A 22,991-nucleotide genomic window follows, 5' to 3' on the forward strand; every position below is an offset into this window, starting at 1 on the left:
TAATTGCTTTTAAAATATGTGAGTGTTATGGATCACAACAGATTGTGTCCAGTACACTATGAGCACTGAATAGAGGTATTCTGTGCATTAACTATGGATCTATTTACAGCTGGGACCTGATTCCAAAAATAATTGATTTTTTGATTCTGATGTAAATTGAGGGCTAACTCCGAAAGGATTCGGCATAAGATTTTTTCTATTTAACATTATCATTAATATTCAACTAATTTGCTGTCCAAATGAAGCCAATTCATAGATCAATTGTTCATCAGTTTATAACCAAGACATCTTACCCTAGTAAGTCAGTTAAAGGAGAAGTCCACTTCCAGAACAACAATTTACAAGTAATTTACTCACCCCCTTGTCATCCAAGATGTTCGTGTCTTTCTGTCTTCAGTCGTAAAGAAGTTATGGTTTTTGAGGAAAACATTTCAGGATTTTTCTTCATATAATGGACTTGACTGGTGCCCTGATTTTGAACTTCCAAAATGCAGTTTAAATGCAGCTTCAAAGGGCTGTAAATGATCCCAGCCGAGGAAGAAGGGTCTTATCTAGCGAAACGATTGGTCTTTTTTTTTTTTTTGAAAAATAAAAATTTGTATATTTTTTTAAGCACAAAAGCTCATGTAGCACAGGCTCTGGGATGCGCATTCACAATGCTACGAATTAGTGACGGGTCGTTCTTGAAAGATTCGTTCATTTTAAACAAATCTTTAATGTGACTCGGGAAGAACGAGATGTCTCGGGGAGTGATTCGTTCAGTCGCGCATGTGCAACATCCTGTTAGGTTTTGTACTGGAATTAGTTCACCTGTTTCGAGTCTTCGGGTTTTTCGATTCGTTCGTTCACCTCATGGGGCTGTCACGTGATGAACGAACGACTCAAACCTGAAAACTTGTCAGATAAGAGGTGAGATGAGCTAATCATAGACTAAAGACCCAGGTAAACAATGAATTAATCTTTTCTGTTTCTTACAGCATTATAGTTTCGTCTTGTTTGTAGTGTGATCAACGTTTGTGTAAGCAGTAGATGTGTTAGGGAAGTAACACGTAACATTTTAATTATATTTTGCTAAAATAAACAAAATGACTCGAAAAAAGATTCGTTCATTTTGCTGAACGAGACTCAAAGGTCAGAGTCGGTAAAATGATCCGAACTTCCCATCACTACTACGAATCACGTCTAAGTTAATTGTCTGTCATCCAACATCGTTGTACCTTTTTGTTTGTAAACAGCGTTTGACTTACTTGCACTTTCTTAGTTTTTGCACGTTCGCTTTGTAAACACTAGGTCTGTAGTTCCGCCTACGTTCGGCATGACCTTTCGACATGATTCAGTAGTACGTGAACAACCATCCCCTCAGATAATTCGCTAGATAAGACCCTTTTCCTCGGCTGGGATCGTTTAGAGCCCTTTGAAGCCGCATTTAAACTACATTTTGGAAGTTCAAAATCGGGGCACCAATCAAGTCCATTATATAAAGAAAAATGTTTTCCTCTAAAATCATAATTTCTTTATGACTGAAGACAGAAAGACATGAACATCTTGGATGACAAGGGGGTGAGTAAATTATCTGTGAATTTTTGTTCTGGAAGTGGGCTTCTCCTTTAACTCAGTGTAGTGCATCTTAACATAACCTGTCTTAATTTATGGTATTATCATGGCATAACATATGACAGATTTTGGCACTAGTATTCTAGTAAATTTGTTATTATAATTTTCTATTCATTTAATGATTATTTATTTATTTTTTTTACTTTTTCTAAAAAAAAATATATATACTTGTTACAAATAAACAATAAAGGAAGAGATCACAAAATAAAGGTACCAAAAGTGGGGTTTTGCAGTGATGCCATAAAAGAACCATTTTGGTGAACCAATATCATATTTTTTTCTTAGTGTGAAGAACACTTTTGTAATCTAAAGAACCTTTTTCTACTACAAAGAACTATTTGTGGCATGTAAAGGTTCCATGGATGTTAAAGGAGTAATTCACCCAAAAATGAAAATTCTGTTTTTAATTACTCATCCTAATGTCGTTCCAAATCTGTAAGACCTTTTTTTATTGTAGTTTATCTTTCGCAAACACAAATTAAGAGCAAATTAAGAGCTTTCTGACCCTGCATAGACAGCAATGCAATTGCCATGTTGAAGGTCCAGAAAGGTTGTAAGGACATAGTTAAAATACTCCATATGACATCAGTGGTTTAATCTGAATTTTATGAAGCTACAAGAATACTTTTTGTGCGTAAAAAAAAATAAAAATTCAACAATTTCTTCTCTTTCTTGTCAGTTTTCAATGCACATTCACAAGAGTACCATGACGCATACATGTGATGCAGGTGCTGCTGTTGGTGGATCTGGTCTTATGGATTTGGAACGACATGAGGGTGAGTAATTAATGACAGAAATTTTATTTTTGGGTGAATTAACCCTTTGAAGACTGTTCATGAAACTGTATAGATGCTAATAAAGAATGTTTATTTTTAAGGGTGAACAAACAAACAATTTTGTTTTCTATAATTTCAGTTCAGTTTCAATTTAATAATGCCAATTTAATGTTCTGCATTTGATACTACTGACTAATATTGCTTAAAACATTCCCTAATCATGACACATGATATCTCTGTCACACAAAATTTTGATTAAAAAATATTAGTTTGGAATAATATTGGTTCCAAAACCTGGAATTCGACATCTCTTAGCTATGTAATTTTTTTTTATTAGTCTTTTACTGAATATTATCTTTAAACAGGCATGTTTGTATGTCATGCCTTTTCTTTCCTTCTATAGAACAATCAAGTATTAAATTAAATGGATGATGTGCCACAAACTGTGTCAAATGCATCACCCAGATACAGCAAGCTGGTAAATGGCACACTTGCTCTGAAACACACCTCGGAACAGACAGCACATTGTCCCTGTCCCTGCAGGGAACATCCACACGAATAGAGCATCCTGTTCTTACAATTTGATGCTGCCCTCACGTCCATCCAGCCCTTAAGCCATTATTTATCTGTGGCAAATGCCATCCCGTGCCAACCTTGAGAGTTATATGAGGAAAGTGGCCCTGGACAGGACCCTTTTTGTGCTGTGTGAATTAAATTAAACAGTTAAATTGCTATTAAACTGGGAAGGATAAGATTTCTGCTATGCAAAGCAGTAAACAAGTACAGTTGACCCAGACGTCTGGAGATTCTAAGCACCTTTAAACCAGCAAAGATTTGATCGGGTGGTTGTTAACAAAGGATTTGCCTTTGTTTATCTATAATTAATGAGTAAGAGCCTTCCTCCATCTACTCCATCATCAAAGTAGTTTTAAATGAGAATGATTTAATTTTCACCATCGGAGAGCAGAAACAATTTAGGAACTCATTAATGGTTATTTGAAAGTACATTAACTTAGCTAATCTTATATAGGATGGGATTAGATCACTAAGTATGGAACTGATGAAATAAGGAGCGTTTGACATCGGGCTGCAGGGGAAAATAAATTAAAAGGGACGGCAGGTTCTGAGAGCTCTCTGAAGAGATGAGCAGGTCACAGCAATAATGCTCTTTAAGCAGTGCAGGTTGACCTTCACAAACCCCTTCTTTTCATCTGAATCTGACATTTAGTGACAAGATAATATTCTCTCTGTATTTCACCAGCTCCCTTTCAAACACGCACAGACACGCGCGTTTTTATAATTAGCTTCCTGCTGATAGAAGTTCAGGATATTGGTCCCCTGTGGAGAGGTAATGTGTTAATGTTTCTTAGGAAAGTCGTATCGAGGGATTCATTTAACGTTGAACTGCGTGGAGCCCCTGCAGCTTGTATATCTAACGCAACTCTCACGCAGACTTCGCATTGTCTCTTTCACACTTCACACCCCCAATTCATTTTGTTCTAAAAGGCGAAGCAAATAAATGCCTTTATCAGATGCGAGCTGACTTTTGCAGTTATAGCTTTGGAAATGCTTTACGGTACTGTGCAAAGAACACTGTTTTGCATAGTCACTGGGGTGCATGGAAAGGACAAACCTGCCCATTTGTTACAGAAAAAAGCTTTATTATAAGTGTTATAAATAATAGATCATCATAAATAAAGGAAAGCTCACGTGACCTTTTACTAGGCAGACGTCTGTGTTTTTTGTGCCACTTGTCTGTTCCATTAAATGTGAATTAGGGCTGGGCATTATGACAAAAAAAAAATCTCGTTTTTTTATGCTTTCTATTTGGATTTAAAAATAAATAATAAATAAATAAATTTGCATCCTGCCCAATGTTGTCCAGCAAACAATGTACAAATAAAGGAGTCTGACAACAAACTGAATGTAACCATGTGCAAAAAAAGGTTAAAATCACATTACATTATAGCACTGTAAAATTACATATATGTTGCATATAAGAACAAAAATAATGCTTTTTATAGCAGAAGTTAAATTCACTTGAAAATTTAAATAAATAAAAACAAACCCAGATAGCACATGTACGTCTGCAAGATGTCTGTTAAAGATCACTTGATCTGGAAAGCATCTGCTGTGTACAAACATCTGACAGACGTCTGTAAGATGTCAGTTTTACATACATTCTAAATCATAAACATCTTAAAGACATCTAATAGACGTCTATTTGAGATCTTGAACATGAGCAAACACTCTAAAAAAATATGTCTTCCAGATGTAAATGCAGACGTCTCTGTGATGCATCTAAGATAGGCTATTTTGATTACCCCCGTTCATTTATAGTTAGTGCTATCATAAAATTACACTTACTTGTCGGTTAATTAGCCGCTGTGGGGAAACAACGGTCGAAAATAACGAGAAAAATAACAACGTACAGTAAAACTGTTTGCATTACAAACCAGTGTGTTCACAATTAAAATAACACATTAAAACATGGTAAGACACACCAGTATGCACTATCAAGCAGCAAAAAAACCTGTTTTGTACAGCTAAAAATAGGTTGATGTGGATGAGACAGGAAGCAAATTCACATTTGCACGCTGATGCCCGTTCACTGTGAGAACGGGCATCGGAGAAGCTGTCTCCAAAATGGAAATATTTCCTTGACTTTCTAACATTTACAGATGGAGAATACACCTGTTAAATGCAAGTTATACACTGAGGAAAACAGCACATCTCAAACGCATTAAACAGTGCAGGTAGCTGTTATCAGCAAACGCAGCCTTTTGGTCAGAGCATCTGACGGGGCGAGCTGCTTTAAGCTAGCGTTATAGGGTACAACGGGGCTAAAGGCACCTTTGATATTATTTTCCTCTAAACCACTAGATGACAAAAAAACATGGTGTAGCACTTTCCAAAATATCCACTTTTCAAAATACACATGCATATTTTTCTGATCCTTGACACGATCGCAGGCATCAGCGCAAAGTCGATTCTGTGCTTACTTGATCTAATATTTGATGTTTTTAAAAATGTTGTCGATTTAAGTAGCAGATGAGAAGCGCTAAAATTATTCAATACATTTTGAGACAAAGGTCTACTTAATGATTTTAAGTTTTGTTTAAGAAAATTAAAGTAACAGTTTTTAAATAACAAAAGAATATGTAAAAGTATGATATTTGGGGTAAAAAGCACCCCTGCTGTTGGGGCTAAAAGGCACAATAATTAACATGATAATTAACAGAAGGCTAACTTTTCCATTTGTTGACATGATATGGTCAGATTCAGATGGTAAATATCATATTTTATGTTGGTTGTCTATCTTAGATATAAAAACATTAAAAACATGCTATTAATCATATTATATAATAAAATATCATTTGTTGTTACTACTGTAAATCTATATTAAATTACGCTTCAATGCTTTCAGAATCTTTACATTTTAAAATGATTTTGTTTTTGTAAATAGATGTTTTATATTAACATATTTTACTGACAGTATATTTACTAAACAAAAATGAATTCTTTTATTTATCAAAATAAGCAATAGTAGTACAAACTTTGCTAAAGTGATTGTTTTGGACAAGTATTAACTTAGGCATGATTAAAAAAACATTTTTTTACCCCATGCTGGTTTAACCCCTAAGCCACAGTATACATTTATAAGATTTTTAAACAAAATAAACCACTTGTAGGATTTATTTTCACACAAAATTTGTTGATCCATAAATATTCAATTCAATACAATAAATTCAATACAAACATATATATATATATATTTCTGCAATCATACACTTTGGGCGCAGTAAAAAGCACATTTTTTTTCTTAGGGTGTGCCTTTAGCCCCGTTGTACCCTACGTGTTAACTATATCTTAGGCGTTATTTGAAAGCCCTTAATGTAAAGCATGTCTCTTGTTTAGGACAAATTGGATTATACACTTGTCCCACAGCAGCTCAGTCCATGTCCTCTGCTATTTTTCAGATGTGCTCGTATCAAACTACGATATCATATCATAGCACTTATCAGGAATATATCAATTAGTGCTGTCAAATCAATTAATTGCATCCAAAATAAAAGTTTGTGTTTACAGTGTATGCATTATATAAATGATTTATATTATATAGAAATGTAAATGTAGATTACATTTATTTCTTAAATATATACATGCATGTGTATATATTTATGTATACATATACTGTACACAGCACATACACGTTATGTAAACGCAAACTTTTAATTTTGATTGCGATTAATCACAATTATATCAGTGAAAGCACTAATATCGATATATCATACAAAGTCAATATAGCGCCCAGCCCTAAAAAGTGGGTTTTTTAAAATTCCGTTATTATCTGAACAGCTATTTAGCATGTGGTAAACTTTCTTGTTATTACATAACAGCAGTGATGATTAAAAGCAAGCCGACTTGTTTTTTCTAGCTTTCTCTGCACAGAAAGTGGATGTTCTTTCATAGAACTAGAATAGAATTCTCAGGGCATTTGAAGCAATCTAACACCTCCAAAGAGCAGCATCGGGCAGCAAGCTGCCAGTCATCCACACAGCTGGGTCAAACCAGATCAAACTGCTTTATTTGTGGGGAAGACCTCTGCCAATACCAATGAGCTTATATGCGTCGAACATGGGCAAGTCCACCCACAGCTTTGATTCATTTTGGACTTATTTTGTGATGATGGATCAGGTGGAGATTTATCCTTCAGTAGCTTCCTTTCATAATAGACTTGTTACACATCACAGCACATTTATTACAGTATTAGAAACCAATTCATCTGCCATTCTAATATTCGTCAGAAGTAGAATAAAATGTATTGAGAGAAACACAATTTGAAAACTGTAAAACCATTGAACGTTAACATAACATAAGGTACGAGATTGTTCCAGTCAGATGTTCCACTGCAATTTATAATCTTATTGCTTCGGTTTTCAAACACAAGAGTTAAACAAAGCCATAACAATGTTGACAAGGTCTTATCTATAAAGAATATTAAAACAGATATACACATCCATTGTGCTCTTTTCTGGCTTTGATGGCTTTCCCCCCACATTTATCCAGCTTACCCATTGCAATACTCAAGTCATTCAGGTCAGGAAAATATTTGAACATTTCAACTAAGTTTAAACTTCGAAACGGAGAACAGCAGGAAACAATCATTGACAAAACATCATATATAAAGTCAGAGCCAAATGTGAAATACTGTGAGAAATGCAACCTGATCTCATGACGGAAACGTTTCTGTGGGAAATTTTTTCGCAAGACACAAAACACGTACCGCCATGCACGTTTTGTTACATATTCGATGTGAAATATCCACTGAGTGGTGCCAAAAGAGTGTTCGTTTTTTTCCCTAGAACAGATGAACGCACGACTTGAAATTACCATTGACTAGCGCTATAACTCTAATGGCACGTGATGTTTTAAAATAACATATCATTTGCACTAGGGATGTCACAATACTCAATATAATATCGAACCTTTCGGTACGACATCCGCGGTTCAATACGCACTTGTGAATTTTCGGTTTTGCATTTAAATAATTTCCTTGTTTTATTTCTCTTGTAATATGCTGTATGATAAGCTTTTCTAAACTTGTTGTCCAACAAAAGAGAACATTATAACTTATTTTTACTTCACAGCATCCGTCGAGTGTTTAAAATCACTTACTTTTGTGATCTGATGTGGCTTCTTATCATAGAAAGAGGCAGACAATATATTCTATACTGTATGTCGATTAGCAATGGCTTACAAATATACATAATCATTATGAAAGTACTCGAGATGGCTTGAAGAACACAGATAAACCATACATTATTGCAGACGAGTGTTTATTGTCCTTACATTTCATCATTCAAAACATTTAACGTTATATCTTGTTTTTATTCAGTTAAAGCAATAGCGATGCCTTTATCCATATTAGAGATTTCCTGGCTGGAATGTCATCAGTGTTATTTCTTTGAGGCATATGTGGATTTTCTGCACAAGGGCGCCCTCCGGCATCCAGTATGAATGAAACCCATCCTATTTTGCGTAAAAATCGGGAAAATAATACCTCTCTCAAAAGAAATATTAAGCAGAGATATAATAATCCACGCTTTTTCCAGTGTACAGAGGTTTACAGGAGTATTTTGTTGTTAATTAGATGAAAAAAAAAACACACTGATGTGGCAAGCTAACAGAACCGAACCGGAAACCGTGGTTAAAAACCGAGGTACGTATTGAACCGTGGACTAACTGTATTGTTGCATCCCTAATCTGTACTACACCTAAACCTATTTGATAGTATGAACAAAAGTGAACGTGGCATAAATATGCAATCACAAGCATGCCGTTTAGCTTCTTTTTCGATCTTTCAACTCTTTCATCGCGAATCATATTTTTCACAGGATTCCCAAGGATTCCGCATCCTAAGTCCATGCCGGCTGAGCTACCAAAGCAATCTTGTTACGTCCGCAAAGCAAAACATATGGAACTGTAATCATAACTGTGTACAAACACGATTACGAGTGCTCGCTGTTTTGCCGCCTCTAATGTTCATTTCTGTTGGAAATTGCAATGATATGTAGTTATTGGTATGTATTTCACTTCTTGCAAAAAGTTCCCACGGGTATGTTTTTGTCATGAGATCAGGTAGGAGAAAGACTTATTCTTCAAAAAGCTCATAAAAGCTTTAAGAAACTAATACTGGTATTTTACATTTGGCTCCTTATATTTAAGGCTTATTCTTTGATGTGAAATAATCTGGCTTGATTATGAAATGATACAGTAGATCATGCAATAGATTAAAAAACGAACAAAACCTGAGTCGGTTCATCCGAAAATTTGTTACATTTCCATAAATGCACAGCGCCCATGAAGTCTAAAGACCACAGTAACTAATCTCTCAGTGTGTTATTGTGAACCACAATAACCAATCCGCCGATTAAACAAACAAATGGCTAACTCAGGTTATAGCCATTGGCTTCTTTGGAACCATTAGTTACCATGGGTTATCATTGCATTCTGATAATTATATTGATATTCTATTTTAAGATGATTTACATAATATAGGCAAGCCCTCAAAACAAGTTTGGCTATTAGGCTAATATAAAAGATATATTGAATAGTTGTTAAATAGTGTTGAATATTGTTATATTATCTGCATTTTTTAAAAAAATGAGTTCTCCTTTCATGCTGTTTGTGGTAAAAACATGCCAGATTGTGCAGAGGATTAGCATTAATCTAATATTTTATCCATATATAATAAATTGCTATAAGTATAGATTGTCCCTTTTACTCAATTTCGATTTCAGAGAAGGTAAATGGGCAAAAAGTGTGTGTATACATATAGAAGTCAGTTCATTTTAAACTCAAGCCCGTGAACCTCTCCGAATTCATTTTTCTCAGTTTGGGAGGCAGGTGGCCATCCATGCGTCCTCCGATTCCGACTCCTCCCACCCCGACCCCTCCAGCCAACCTTTGGAGTTTCGGCGGCAGGTCTGTCACTGATTGGCTGATGGGTTCAGCCCCGCCCACCAAGCCCAGCTTGGGAGCCAGTCTGTCCTCATTAGAGCTCAGCACAGAGCTGATTGGCTGAAGCCTCTCTTCTGCCACGCCCGGAGCTGAGCTGATTCGCTGGAGCTTGACGGGCAGGTCCCCCAGGTTGTAGGTGATCTCTGAACTCATACGCAGAAGCTTCCGAGGCATTCCGTCCCGGATGGGGGCCTCCCGTCCCGTAAGCTTCTGAAGTTTGGCAGGCAGTTTAGTAGTTGGCATGGGAGTTGCTATATTAATGGAGCCAGTTTCAGCATCGCTCTGAAGCTCCAGACCTTCAAGAGTGCCGCTGCCCTCCGTCACCCCACCTGCGCTGTGGCACAGAGAGGGCGCCGTCAGAGGCGAGGACAGGAGCAAACTCTCCTCTTGTTCTTTAACACTGTGCGGAGGTGTGGGAACCTCAAAGGTGCCATGAAACTGCGAGTAGTCGACCTTAAAGAAACCCTCCTCCAGAGAAATAACCGGGAAGAATCGGTGACCCCACAGAACCTCGTCCTCGGTGTACGAAGTACGAGCCTGGCATGTCATACCTAGGATAATACAAGAAACAAATGAATTTAATTAACGGAGGTGATGGTGCAGCTTATTAATAAGAATCTACGTCAAGCTTTGTGCAACAACAAATATGTTTCAGCGGAGTGTACTGTGCAACAATGCTTGGGTGACTAAAACAAATAGATGCATTACTGACAGCGTGCGCGTACACACACACACACACACACACACGAGCGCATTTACTGTTGAGCAACACCCACGGGAACGTCTGTTCACGGTCCATTTGGTTGCATGAAAACAAGAGCTTTATCTGTGGGAAATTCATTAGATCTGTGTATCACCCACACCAGCGAACATCCCTCCTTAATTAAAGCGTGCAAAGCCTTCACTATAAAGAGCTCATTTTATGAACCCCCTAACAAGCCATGGATTTGATACACAGTGTTCTACATCAGTCAATAGCAAGGAATCTAAGATAAGAAAACTGCCGACTGAAAAGCAAGCAAGTACTCTTGATGACACAAGAAAACGGTCCTCTAAAAAAACAGCATCCGAATCTCCATGTCTCCATGTAGGAGTGTGGTTCTTTGTCTACCTCTGTGCCTCAGTGCAGTAGGGGCCAGAGGAAGATTTGAGATATTTGCAGGAGAGATACTGTTGAGGACTTTGTTCTGTACAGGGATTTGAGCAGCTGGATGAAGGTGCTTAGAAAGCGTTGGGACCGCTGTGCCGTTCTCCTGACAGAAGGAAGCAGACGCGGTCTAAAAAAGAGACGTTGCTGGGTGCACATTATAATAAACCTCAGACCTAAATATAAACCTCAAGCAAGACAAAACATACATTATACATTTTCGAAAATAAAGATATTCTTTTTTTTCTCACGTTGCCACCTACGACCATCGCACACCTACACACTCTCATACACACAAACACAGGCGCTGTTATCCTCCCTTACTACAGTAAAAAAAATCCCTGCTTTCCGAGCTGACAAATCCTGGGCTTAGCAGTATAACATAATATTATTCATCTTATGAAATATTTAACAGGCTTTCTGCTGTTTGCTGGGAGAGGGGAAGGTAAGGTCTCTGCCGGAGTTGAAATCCGGTCTGGCTCGCCGCGATTTCGGCTTACATAATCATTCCATATTCTTCCATTACGACAAATTTCATTTCTGCGTTTGGGAGGAACGTTCGCGCACATTAGCTTTCACCAGAAAAAAAAAGGTACCGCTACACTCCAACATCTGACAGTTATGAGAACAATTTATATTTCCAAGAGGGATAATCTGTTTCTATGGTGACCGTCATCAAGTGTTCGGTTCCATTGCCACAGAGGTGCTCTGCCTGACCTGTTTCTGTCATCTCTGTCTTTCTCTCTTTCGCTCGCTCCCTCTCCGTCATTTTCCCCTACTCGCTCCACATTCCCTCCTGTCCATTTTAGTGTCTCTTCCTAACACACCTATAGCACTAACCATCATTATCATCACGACTCCCTATCTCACACTCTCCCGTTCTCTCTTGTTGTCTCTCTCTCTGTGGTGTGAGATAACAGTAAACTCTACTATCTGGCTGCTCTGAACGGTAATTGACCATGCAGCTGGGCCCAATTCTCTCCTGTATCTCGCTGACACACAGTGTGTGGTCCTGAGGGGATGAAGCAGTGCCTCCCTTTTGATTTGCTGAGGCCCCTTGGGACGGTTGCGCCGAGCTGCCCTGTTTACTCGCACTGCTGAAAGCATAAGAAATAAAACTGGAACTCTCAAACCACAGGCCAAGCACTAAAAATAAAAAGTCAATGGATAATGCCAATACATTTTTCTTCCAAGCATTAATGGTTATATTCAGTGCTACTCAGAAAGACAACTGAATCTGTCTCAGCGTTTGAGACACTATTATGTCTATACAGACTATATAGACTGTCTGTATAGTTATAGTAAGTTATTTTAGCATATAAAGTTAAAGTGATAGTTCACCCAAAAATTTAAATTACCCCATGATTTACTTACCCTTAAGCCATCCAAGGTGTATATGACTTTCTTCTTTCAGATGAATACAATCAGAGTTATATTAAAAAATGTCCTGGATCTTTCAAGCTTTATAATGGCAGTGAATGGGTGTTGAGATTTTGAAGTCCAAAGTGCATCCATCCATCATATCATAAAAAACTTTATAACCTGTATTAAAGGCTCCACACAGCTCAGGGGGGGTTATTAAAGGCCTTCTGAAGTGAAACAATGAACGTGAATGAAATGCAGTGGAAATGCAGTGGAGAGAGCAAAGCAAAACACCGGTCACGAATTAGAAGTACTTAGCTAGCATTACCGGAGCTTACGCTACACTTACGTCTTACATCACTGTCTCATGAACGCGTGTACGACAGTTAGAGATACGGTTTATAAAGTTTTAAATAAAGATATTTTTCTTAAACAAACACATCTATTCACTTCAGAAGGCCTTTATTAACCCCTGGAATCATGTGGAGTACTTTTTATGATGAATGGATGCACTTTATTTAACATCAAAATATTAACACCCATTCACTGCCATTGTGAAGTTTGGAAGAGCCAGGATATTTTTGAAAGGTTAGTTCACCCAAAAATGAAAATTAGCCCACGATTTACTCACCCTCAAAGCAATCTAGGTGTATATGACTTCCTGCTTTTACACAAATCCAGTTGGAGTTATTTTAAAAATGATCCTGGCTCTTTCAAGCTTTATAAAGGCAGTGGGCAGTTGTTTCTGTTCAACAGTCCAAAAGAAGTCCAATAAAGCACATCCATCTATAATAATAAGTACCTCACATGGCTCTGGGGGGTGAATAAAGGCCGCCTGTAGCAAATTGATGCATTTTTGTAAGAAAAATATCCATATTTAAAGGAGTCATCGCCGAAGTTAATCTGATTCGTTAGGGTCTTAACATTATAAAATTCATAAATTTTCTGAGTGGTAGTGTAAACAAACACCCTTTTTCTTTTAAAAATCAGCCCTTTTCAGAACGAGCCATTTTGTTGCATTTGCCTTTAAATTCTAATGAGCTTTGCTACCCCGCCCCTCTCGTCTGAGGGCTGATGAGCCATTCTGTTTACTTTAGCTGCATTTAGCCGCAAAACTTGCTAACTAGCACATTATTAAGAAAGGCAATTTGCAAAAATACATAAAAAAAAACTTACACTCACTTCTGCTGTAAGTGAAGCTAGATCACAAATGATTCACACGAACATAGACGCATTCATGTAGAGTGCCGGGCACATTTCCTTCAAAAATAAAAATTCTCTTCTCATTCAGGGCGGGTCAGTAAGACGGCTGTGTCAACTACATGTTCAAACTACATGTAAAAGTGAGTTTTGCATCCCATGACCCCTTCGCATCCCATTGCTTCCTTTGCTTCTGTAAACAAACATTGGTTTTCGCGAGATGAGTGGTGCATGCGCTACGCATACACCCTACAACATTGCTCAGAAAGGCTTGCATGTATGACAGTTAGCACAAGCTAGATTAAAGTGATTATTACAATATGGATATTTTTCTTACAAAAACGCATCAATTCGCCAAAGGAGGCCTTTATTCACCCCTTGGAGCCGTGTGAGCCACTTTTTTTATTATGGATGGATGTGCTTTATTGCACTTCTTTTGGGCTTTTAAATAGAAACACCCACTCACTGCCATTGTAAAGCTTGGAAGAGCCAGGACAATTATTAATATAACTCTGATTGTATACATATGAAAGAAGAAAGTCATATACAATTAGCATGGCTTGAGGGTGAGTAAATCATAATGTACTTTCATTTTTGGGTGAACTATACCTTTAAACTGAATGAAAATGAGTTTCTTGGCCAACTTGCTGAAATAAAACAGTTTTTTTTTTTATTTAATTTCAGTTAATGTTGCTTTTATTTGAAGGAACAAAACAGGTTTTAGTTTTAAATATAATAACCCTAATTTGGCCACTTAACAGTAGGCAGGTGTCATTATTTTGACCTTTTGACAATTTAGTAACAATAACCGCCTTGTTAGGGATCTAAAATGTAACAAAAAGCAGTCACAGATGCTACAATCATTTAATAAATAATTCAAAAGGCACATATTTGAGATGTTTTATCTTATTTACATCATATTTAAATGTTCAAACTGTTCTGTCACAGAGGCTTTCAGAGAAGTGTACAGACTGCATTTAATCAAAATTGTCTGACACCACAGTCTTAGCGTCAGGCAAATTTGTTTCATGCTCTTTTGTCAAAACACATCAAATCAATCTTGAATCTCATTATTTATTATTTTTTATATTATTTTTTTGTGTGTAGATATGTTGGGAAACTAGTTTGAGGAAAAGCAATGTAGTTTGAAATTGAAAAACGTAGAAAGAACATTTTAAGATGTCATTTGCATGACAGGGAGAAATGATTGGAAGCTCTCCACACTGCAAAATAATCTATTATTTGTCTTTTTTATTCATCAGAATATTTACATATCCTTAAACAAAGATGCATTTATTTGAGAATTTAAATTTGCATAAGGTATTCAGACTCCAGGGATTGTATTTTGAATATATTTCCAGATAAATAACCCTGATCTACTAATGAGTGATATTTAAATTGTTTTCAAGTTTTACATTAGTGTTTTTCCTAAAAGTGACAGTTATAGATAAGGCAACATTCTTGTTTCAGGAAATTTGTAAAAAAAAAAATAATAATAATAAATTGCATACACTCCTCTGAAATGCAGTCTTGTGTTGTGGTCTCATATCAAACAATGCTTTAATTTTACATTATAGTCTAAATTCACCATGTCTTTACCAGCATTTCTGCAGGTCAAACGTTTCATTCATTGGAAACAAATCTACAGATAAAATATATTTCATAAATGCATTTTAGGTTGAATTAGTAAATATAGTTTTAATTGGTTAGATTGGTTAGGTTTAACTGGTCTTTAATTAAAGGAACAAAAATGTCAAGGTTGAGACAAAAGTGCATGTTTTTGTTTAGTTATTTAAGGTTAAATATCTTAAAGAATTTACATCTTTTGAAGATCACAAAAAGACAAACACTCTAATTTTAATGCAGTCTTCACTTAAATGTCTTAATATTCATAATCCATTAATATTTCTAGTAGCTAGATTTATATTAGTTTCAACTATTTTTTCCACCTTAACATTTTGTTTTTGCTTAGTATCAGGAATATTTTTACTATATTTAAGGGACACATTTTTGCAGTGTAATGTGAAAAGCTGTAAATAATTTGACAGATGTGAATGCTGGCACAGCTGTCATGTTTATCTCTGAGGGCAATGGATGGCTCGGGGCTGTTCCTCTGAGACTCCTTGGCCTTGAAGTTGCTGCCTCTCTGCTTGAAAGAAATTAATGTATTAATGTCTAAATCTTCCTCCTGCCACATTGTGAGATTCATATAGAGGAGGCTGGGATTAGTTGTCACACTTGTTACTCCAGAGTCCATTTCTGTATAGGAACACACCTTACATTTTCAACTACAAAAAAAGCAATTTCCCCCGTCATTGTCCAAGAAGAAAGATACAGTTCGCCGAACACACCTTTAGTGACAACATACTATAATAGCAGTGGAGAAGTACAAAAATGTGTTAAAATTGTCCCTTCAGGTCTATAACAGCTTGTCGCTGAGGGAGTACTCTCAAAGGCATATCTTTGTACCTTGTCATCCCTAAAAGGTTCATTGTAGTAATGTAATCATATATTATTGCCTATTATTATGTAGATATAAAGTTGTCCTTTTAAAGGTACTGCATCAGTGACAAGCTTTTGTATCTCTTAAAGGGAAAGTTTACCCAAAAATTTAAATTCTGTCATTAATTACTCACCCTCATGTCATTCCAAACCCTGAAAAACCGTTCATCTTCAAAACACAAATTAAGGTATTTCTGATGAAATCCGAGAGCTTTGTGATCCTGCATAGACAGCAATGCAACTACCATGTTTAAGGCCCAGAATGGTAGTAAGGACATTGTTTAAAAGTCCATGTGACATCAGTGGTTCAACCTTAATTTAATGAAGCTATGAGAAAATGTTGTGTGCAAAGAAAAACAAAAATAACAACTTTATTCTACAGTTTCTTCTAATTACAGAATTTTAATTTTTGCGTGAACTATCCCTTTAAGGTACAATTTGTGCACATTTTCTTGACAGTGTGGGCTGTTATCACAGTGGGTCCCCTGCCATTTAAAAGCTTATTACTGGCTATTTAATTGCTTTCAGCTAAATTTAGAAAGTACAACAATTCGTGAAATGTTAAAAACATAAAGGGTAACACCATTAAAACTATCAAGCCATTTTTTTTGCCAGCTAAATTGTAATTGGAAAATATTTAAACATACAGCATAATTGACAACTTGCCTCAACAAAAATGTGATAAACAGCTAACCTGATGCTTATAAAAAAAGTATTAAACTTTAAGTTTACGTCTTGTATAATTGACCTTTTACGTTAAAGGAGAAGTTCACTTCCATAACAGTAATGTACAGATAATGTACTCACCCCTTTGTCATCCAAGATGTTCATGTCTTTCTTTCTTCAGTCATGAAGAAATTATGTTTTTGAGGAAAACATTTCAGGATTTTTCTACATATGCTGGACCTTAGTGGTGTCCCCGATTTTGAACATCCAAAATGCAGTTTAAACACAGCTTCAAAGGGCTCTAAATGATCCCAGCCGAGGAAGAAGGGTATTATCTAGCGAAACGAAATCATCCTACATCGCTGCAGAAGTAACGTCCCAGTTTTTACAAAGTGAACATGCAAAGAAGATCAAACACACTTTACAAAAAAAGGTAAAACAGCGATACAGGACGATTTTGAAGTTGGAGGAGAAAATGAGATGGAGTTTTTCGACATTCACGACCCTGTCTTGAACCGGAAAAAACATAGTTCAGGCAGACGAGACAAGACAAGCGTTTGAGGTTAAAAAGTATATAAATTGTAATTTCTTTTAGAAAATAACCAATTGTTTGGCTAGATAAGACCCTTCTTCCTCGGCTGGGATTGTTTAGAGCCATTTGAAGCTGCATTTAAACTGCATTTTGGACGTTCAAAATTGGGCGCACCATTGAAGTCCAGAACATGGAGAAAAAGCCTGAAATGTTTTCCTCAAAAAACAATTTCTTCACGACTGAAGAAAGAAAGAAATTAACATCTTGGATGACAAAGGGGTGATTACATTATCTGTAAATTTTTGTTCTGGAAGTGATCTTCTCCTTTAATTTATGCCACTGTAGTTTTATATTGTGTGAAATACTGTCAATTTAATTTGAAAGACAGAAATCACAAAAAATTACTCCAAATTTAAGGAAAAGTTCAATTACGGTACAATTACTGTACCAACCCTTGTTCACCAATAAATCCTCTGTAGTGAATGGGTGCTGTCAGAATCAGAGTCCAAACATAAAATCCACCAACATGTTTGGGACTGTTTCCACTTATAAACAGTGCTTAATCTGTGCATATTTCTCTCCAGATTCAGACAAGATGATTTCAATGGAGAAAACAATATTATGCATAGAGGACTTGCATTTTAACAGCTTTTATCTTTTAAGCTTTTGATTCTCATTCTGACGGCACCCATTCACTGCAGAGGATCCATTGGTGAGCAAGTGATGCTGAATTTTTCTGATGAAGAAGCAAATTCATCTACATCTTGGATTGCCTAAAGGTTTTCATTTTTGGATAAAATATTCCTTTAAGAACTAGTGTTTTGAAACCAGCATACAAAAACAATTAGCTTACTGAGATGTAGTCCTTGTGACAACTAGCCCCGAAATCCGCTACGTGAAATATGAGCTTTCATATAAATAGACGTGTCCAAACAAAGACTTTAATCCTGAAGATTAGAAGTGAAGGACACAAGAACACCCACACACATACACACATGCAGGACGTATTTGTGCTTCTATTCCCACATGCACATGTCATAAACCTAGCCATAATTACAGGACATAATTAAAAATGTCTAATGAATTATTTGATAAGTAGTAATTAGTATTTGATTTGTGGGGCTGATAAACACAAGTTTCGTCTCCATACTTCAAACAGCCGGTGAGACTTTACTGTATGGAGGCCGCTTAAGAAGGGGCCGATTTAGTTGCTATGGAAACTGATTCACAATGGGGAGAACAGAGTGCTGACTAACTGTACATAATTCTGCTTTTTTTTCTTTTCTTTTCTTTTTTTACCCACAAATCCCTTCACTTTCTGTAGGCGGAATATTCAGATTTTCCATCAATAAGGAAGACCGGACAGCATATATGATTTCCTTGATTATGTTAATTAAATCAAACCATGGAAGCATGCAATTCTGAATCTAATTGGATATGTACACACAACATGTATCCTGCAGAGATTTTCCGCTGTCGCTTTCCGAATGCTGTTTCTTACTGTAAGTGTGCGCTATCTTGTGTATGTATGGATCGATGTGTTTGCCGCTGCAGGGTGACAAAGTAAAGGTGAGCTGAGATTTGATTGACAGGTGGCTTAATCTCTAAGCATGCCAGACTACGGAACCATGAGGCAGAGAGCAAAATGAAAGACTAACTTTGTATATCATCTCTTACATAACACGTCTCTCTCTCTCTCTTTTTCCATCTTTGCTGCAGTAGACACCAACATTCATTCTTTTATATCATAAAAAGCCGATTTGCACCAGCAAACTTGCTTCTGCAGACTGACTCACACACACACACACTGAACCACATCACCCAAACACATTCACCCTGCTACACGCATAAGAAAAACACTGAGAATATAGGAATTTCGAAACTTGGCTGCATAGCACTGCTTTGTAAATAATGTGTATGACTCAATCAAAAGAAACAGTTGTGTAATATTTTTTTCTGGTTCTCAAAAACATTGCTGTAAAAATTAAGACACGGGTGTCTGTCAGTTTTTTGACATCTGAGCATATTTGCTCCTTTGTGTGCATTATTAAAACTCACCGGTGGTCTCCACGATCCCTTCTAAGATAACCACAATCTCAAATTGCTCTGTTTGCATGGACCTGAGCGAGAGGTCGTAGAATGGGCTCTTGGAGTCGATGACATGGCAGATCGTCAGAGGGGACACTAAGAAAAGCTGGTCGGCTCCGGTACTAAAACCAACGTCCAGCTCAAGTTGATCCAGAGGTAAAAACTCGCCCTCGGGAGTCTGGCGGGACTGCGGGGAAAGGTAGACAAAGAGAACCACTTAGGAGAAAACAGGGAGATGATGGAGTTTAATCCATCTACAGTGATCCAAAGAGGACTTTTGCATCCAAGTTGCACTGAGGAGATCAATACTTTGTCCACTGTGGATGAACAAATCAAATTACAGGTCTTTCACATTTATCTAGGGTTTGAGGTAATGCTAGTATTAGGTAAAAAAATGAACCTTAAAGAATGAAAAAAAACAACAACAATAGAAATCAACAGAAAACCATCAACTTTTAACCATTAAAATAATTCAAAGTGGTTTCCTGTAGTGTGTTTTGGGATATATTCCATTAAGACGTAGTGGTGAGGTGAGGTTTCCATTAAAACCAATACTATTCCCATTATAACCAGTAAAACGATTACAAATTCTGTGATGGTTTCTATTGTTTTTTTTTCGAGCAGGGATTGAAATTCATTGATGTGTAACCCGCATATAATGTATTATACGTTTCAGTTTCTTTCCAACTCACTTTGAGTAGTTTGCAGCGTATTTGCGCGGAGACCATATGGCTGTTCCGCAGGTTGCCCACTCGGAACATCAGGGTCAGTTTGCCGTCACGCATGGAAATAGCCGCATGCTCGCTGAACATCAGCGTCTCCGCGCGTTTCTTCGGCTGGGACATCTTGATGAACATGCAGCCGATGAGAAAAGCGTCCACTATAGAGCCTAGGATGGACTGGAAGAGGAAGAGAATGATGCCTTCCGGACACTTGTCCGTAATGTAGCGGTAACCGTATCCGATAGTGGCCTCAGTCTCGATGAAGAAGAGAAAAGCGGAGGGAAAGTTGTACACATTGGCCACGCACGGTGTGTACTTGTCGTCGTGGGCCTGGTTCAGGTCTCCACGTATAAAGGCGATGACCCACCACATAGAAGCCATGAAGAGCCACGCCACCGTGTAGGTGAGGATGAAGATGAATAGATTCCAGCGCCATTTGAGGTCTACGAGCGTGGTGAACAGGTCCGACAGGTACCGGCTGGTTTCTCCTCCCAGGTTCCCGTGCTGGACGTTACAGCGGCCGTTCTTGTCCACAAAGCGCTGACGTTTCTTTTTCTTCTCGGGGGCCGCCTGGTTGAACCCGCCGCCGCTGGACGAAGTGGTCACCACTTGATAATCATCCCCAAATTTTTTCCGCAACGCTGACATCCTTGCCGGTTAAAGTTGTCCCAGATATAGGCTACGAGAACGCTTTGCGTGCTTGTTCCTGACAGAATGTTTTCGGTTTTCTTCACACTTCAGGTACACCAGTCTCCCGCATTTCTGGGCGGATGATTTCAAAAAAGTTATTTTTAGGGCTTACCGCAGGAGTTTGTCAATAGCCGCGCGTTGGTCATGGGATGGAGCGATGCAGATCTCCTTGTCTCTTCCAAATCCGCATAACTAAAAAAAGGACTCACTCAGCCAAGGCTGTGAAATGTGGAGAAATATGGATGCGAGTAATTTGTAATCTCAGATTGGCTTGGCGCAGTCTAGCACTTGTGCGTTGGTACCCTCCTCCTCATCTACCTTCATCCACTCCTCCTGTTTCCCCAGGTGTATCGCACCAATTTGATAAGATGGTAGTTGGTAGACGCCCTAAGGATCCTGTCCAAGTTTTAACTCACCGCCTTTGCTGTTCCTCGCAGCTGGCACGCTTTGTTATCTGATCCTGTTCGTCTTCTCACTGTTCTCGGTTCCTGCGCACTGCGCGCCTCCTGCTCTCCAACTCCATCTCCAGCCCCGACAAATAAGAGAAACTTCTCTGAGAGGGTGGTGGAGATGGGAGGTGGGGGAGGGATGAACACGTGTTCTTGTGTTGGATACATCTTTTTTGCTGCGCTTGTAATATGCTTCTCTGAACAGTGCTGCACATTCAACGTCAGCTCGGCAAGATGTGTTCGTTTACAGCCAATATGAAGGATGAGAATTAGATGGAGAGTTTGGGGGGGTCTGACCCTCCTAATTAAGGCTTATTAATTACTGCACCCACAATGATAGTCAAAATAAAAACTTACTAAATATCAGTAGAAATTTTCAGATGTTAAATTAGATTGCAAATTAGTCACTAAATACACGTTTGGCAACACAATTTGCATTCGCGTGAGGAAATAACCATAGCAACAGCAGCTGCTTGAGCACTTTTGTGCAGCCAAATTTACATATCATAAAAATAGTCTCGAACGTCTCGAAGAGTGTTCTTTGTTAACGTGCTGAAGATGGCAGATTATATTTTTTAAGACAATTTAAGAATAACTACGTTAATCCTGGATTTGAAAACTTGGACATGCGCATTCTGAATGTGGCGTCAGAGCAGGTAAAGGTGTTTACATTCATTGAGAAATAGTAATTGCAGTTTACAGATTATTTATGACCCTGGAACACAAAACCAGTCATAAGGGTCAATTTTTCGAAATTGAGATTTATACATAAGATAAAATCTGAATAAATAAGCTTTCCATTGATGTGTGGTTTGTTAGTATAGGACAATATTTGGTCGAGATACAACTGTTTGAAAATCTGGAATCTGAGGGTGCAAAAAAATCTAAATATTGAGAAAATCGTCTTTAAAGTTGACGAAATGAAGTTCTTAGCCATGCATATTACTAATCAAAAATTAACTTCTGATATATTTATGGTAGGAAATAAAAAAAAAAAAAAATTCTTCATGGAACATTAGCTTTACTCAATATCCTAATGAGTTTTAGGCATAAAAGAAAAATTGATTATTTTGACTCATGCAACGTATCGTTGGCTATTGCTACAAATATACCAGTTGCTACGTATGACTGGTTTCATGGTCCAGGGTCACATTTAGCTTTATGGTTTAATCTGTTTTCTAATAACAACACTTTAAAGTAATAGACCTTATTCTGACAGAAATTTCTGTAAACAGTCAACCATCCTGAAGGTCATCTAATATTTCGCACCAATAATTTATCATAAAATAATTTATGTCCAGCCTTTAATATATTTGGCCCTTTATGTGTCAAAATGATAGATGAAGAAGATACAGGTGATGAATATAGTGTCACATCAGTGTCAGATAGAGCAGAGGAACAAGCTTTCCTTAACAAAACACATTCTTCATTTGATAAAGCTTCTAAAGCAAACTGTTATGACCATGCTTTATTTATGACCCAGCCAAACATGTCATTGTTCTGACAGTATCTTAAAGAAAAACACTCTTTCTGAAACCTTATTTGACATCTGTGTCCTTTTCCAACTCTGAGATTTTCCATGTCTTCCCATTTTAAGCCAGGCGGGGTGCTGGAAGATAAGGACAAAATTAGTGTGTTATTTTGGAGTCATGCAAATGACTCTCAGTCTTTAATGGACTGACTCTGCTGCTCTGGAAGTGTCAGCACTATCCACATTGG

At 37.4% G+C, this 22,991-nt stretch overlaps 1 protein-coding gene across 1 annotated transcript; it reads right to left on the reverse strand.

The window, feature by feature from the left end:
* Window positions 1-6,068: 6,068 nt before the first annotated feature.
* Window positions 6,069-22,134, reverse strand: kcnj3b (potassium inwardly rectifying channel subfamily J member 3b). The gene is made up of 3 exons (XM_051112777.1): window positions 20,104-22,134; window positions 19,382-19,598; window positions 6,069-10,465 (listed from the first exon to the last, which is right to left on the reverse strand). Exons 1-3 carry the CDS (start codon window positions 20,779-20,781, stop codon window positions 9,741-9,743), a joined length of 1,620 nt encoding a protein of 539 aa, XP_050968734.1. The 5' UTR covers window positions 20,782-22,134; the 3' UTR covers window positions 6,069-9,740.
* Window positions 22,135-22,991: the final 857 nt, after the last annotated feature.

This window comes from Labeo rohita, chromosome 6, assembly GCF_022985175.1.
Source record: "Labeo rohita strain BAU-BD-2019 chromosome 6, IGBB_LRoh.1.0, whole genome shotgun sequence".
Lineage (NCBI taxonomy): Eukaryota > Metazoa > Chordata > Actinopteri > Cypriniformes > Cyprinidae > Labeo > Labeo rohita.

Bases quoted from the DNA above. Each gene is read 5' to 3' on its own strand.
- kcnj3b (XM_051112777.1), bottom strand. From the start codon at position 20,781: ATGTCAGCGTTGCGGAAAAAATTTGGGGATGATTATCAAGTGGTGACC. The intron at 19,599-20,103 runs GTGAGTTGGAAA...CTTTCCCCGCAG, and splicing joins TACGCTGCAAACTACTCAAA to TCCCGCCAGACTCCCGAGGG. The intron at 10,466-19,381 runs GTGAGTTTTAAT...GTATTATCCTAG, and splicing joins AGGGATCGTGGAGACCACCG to GTATGACATGCCAGGCTCGT.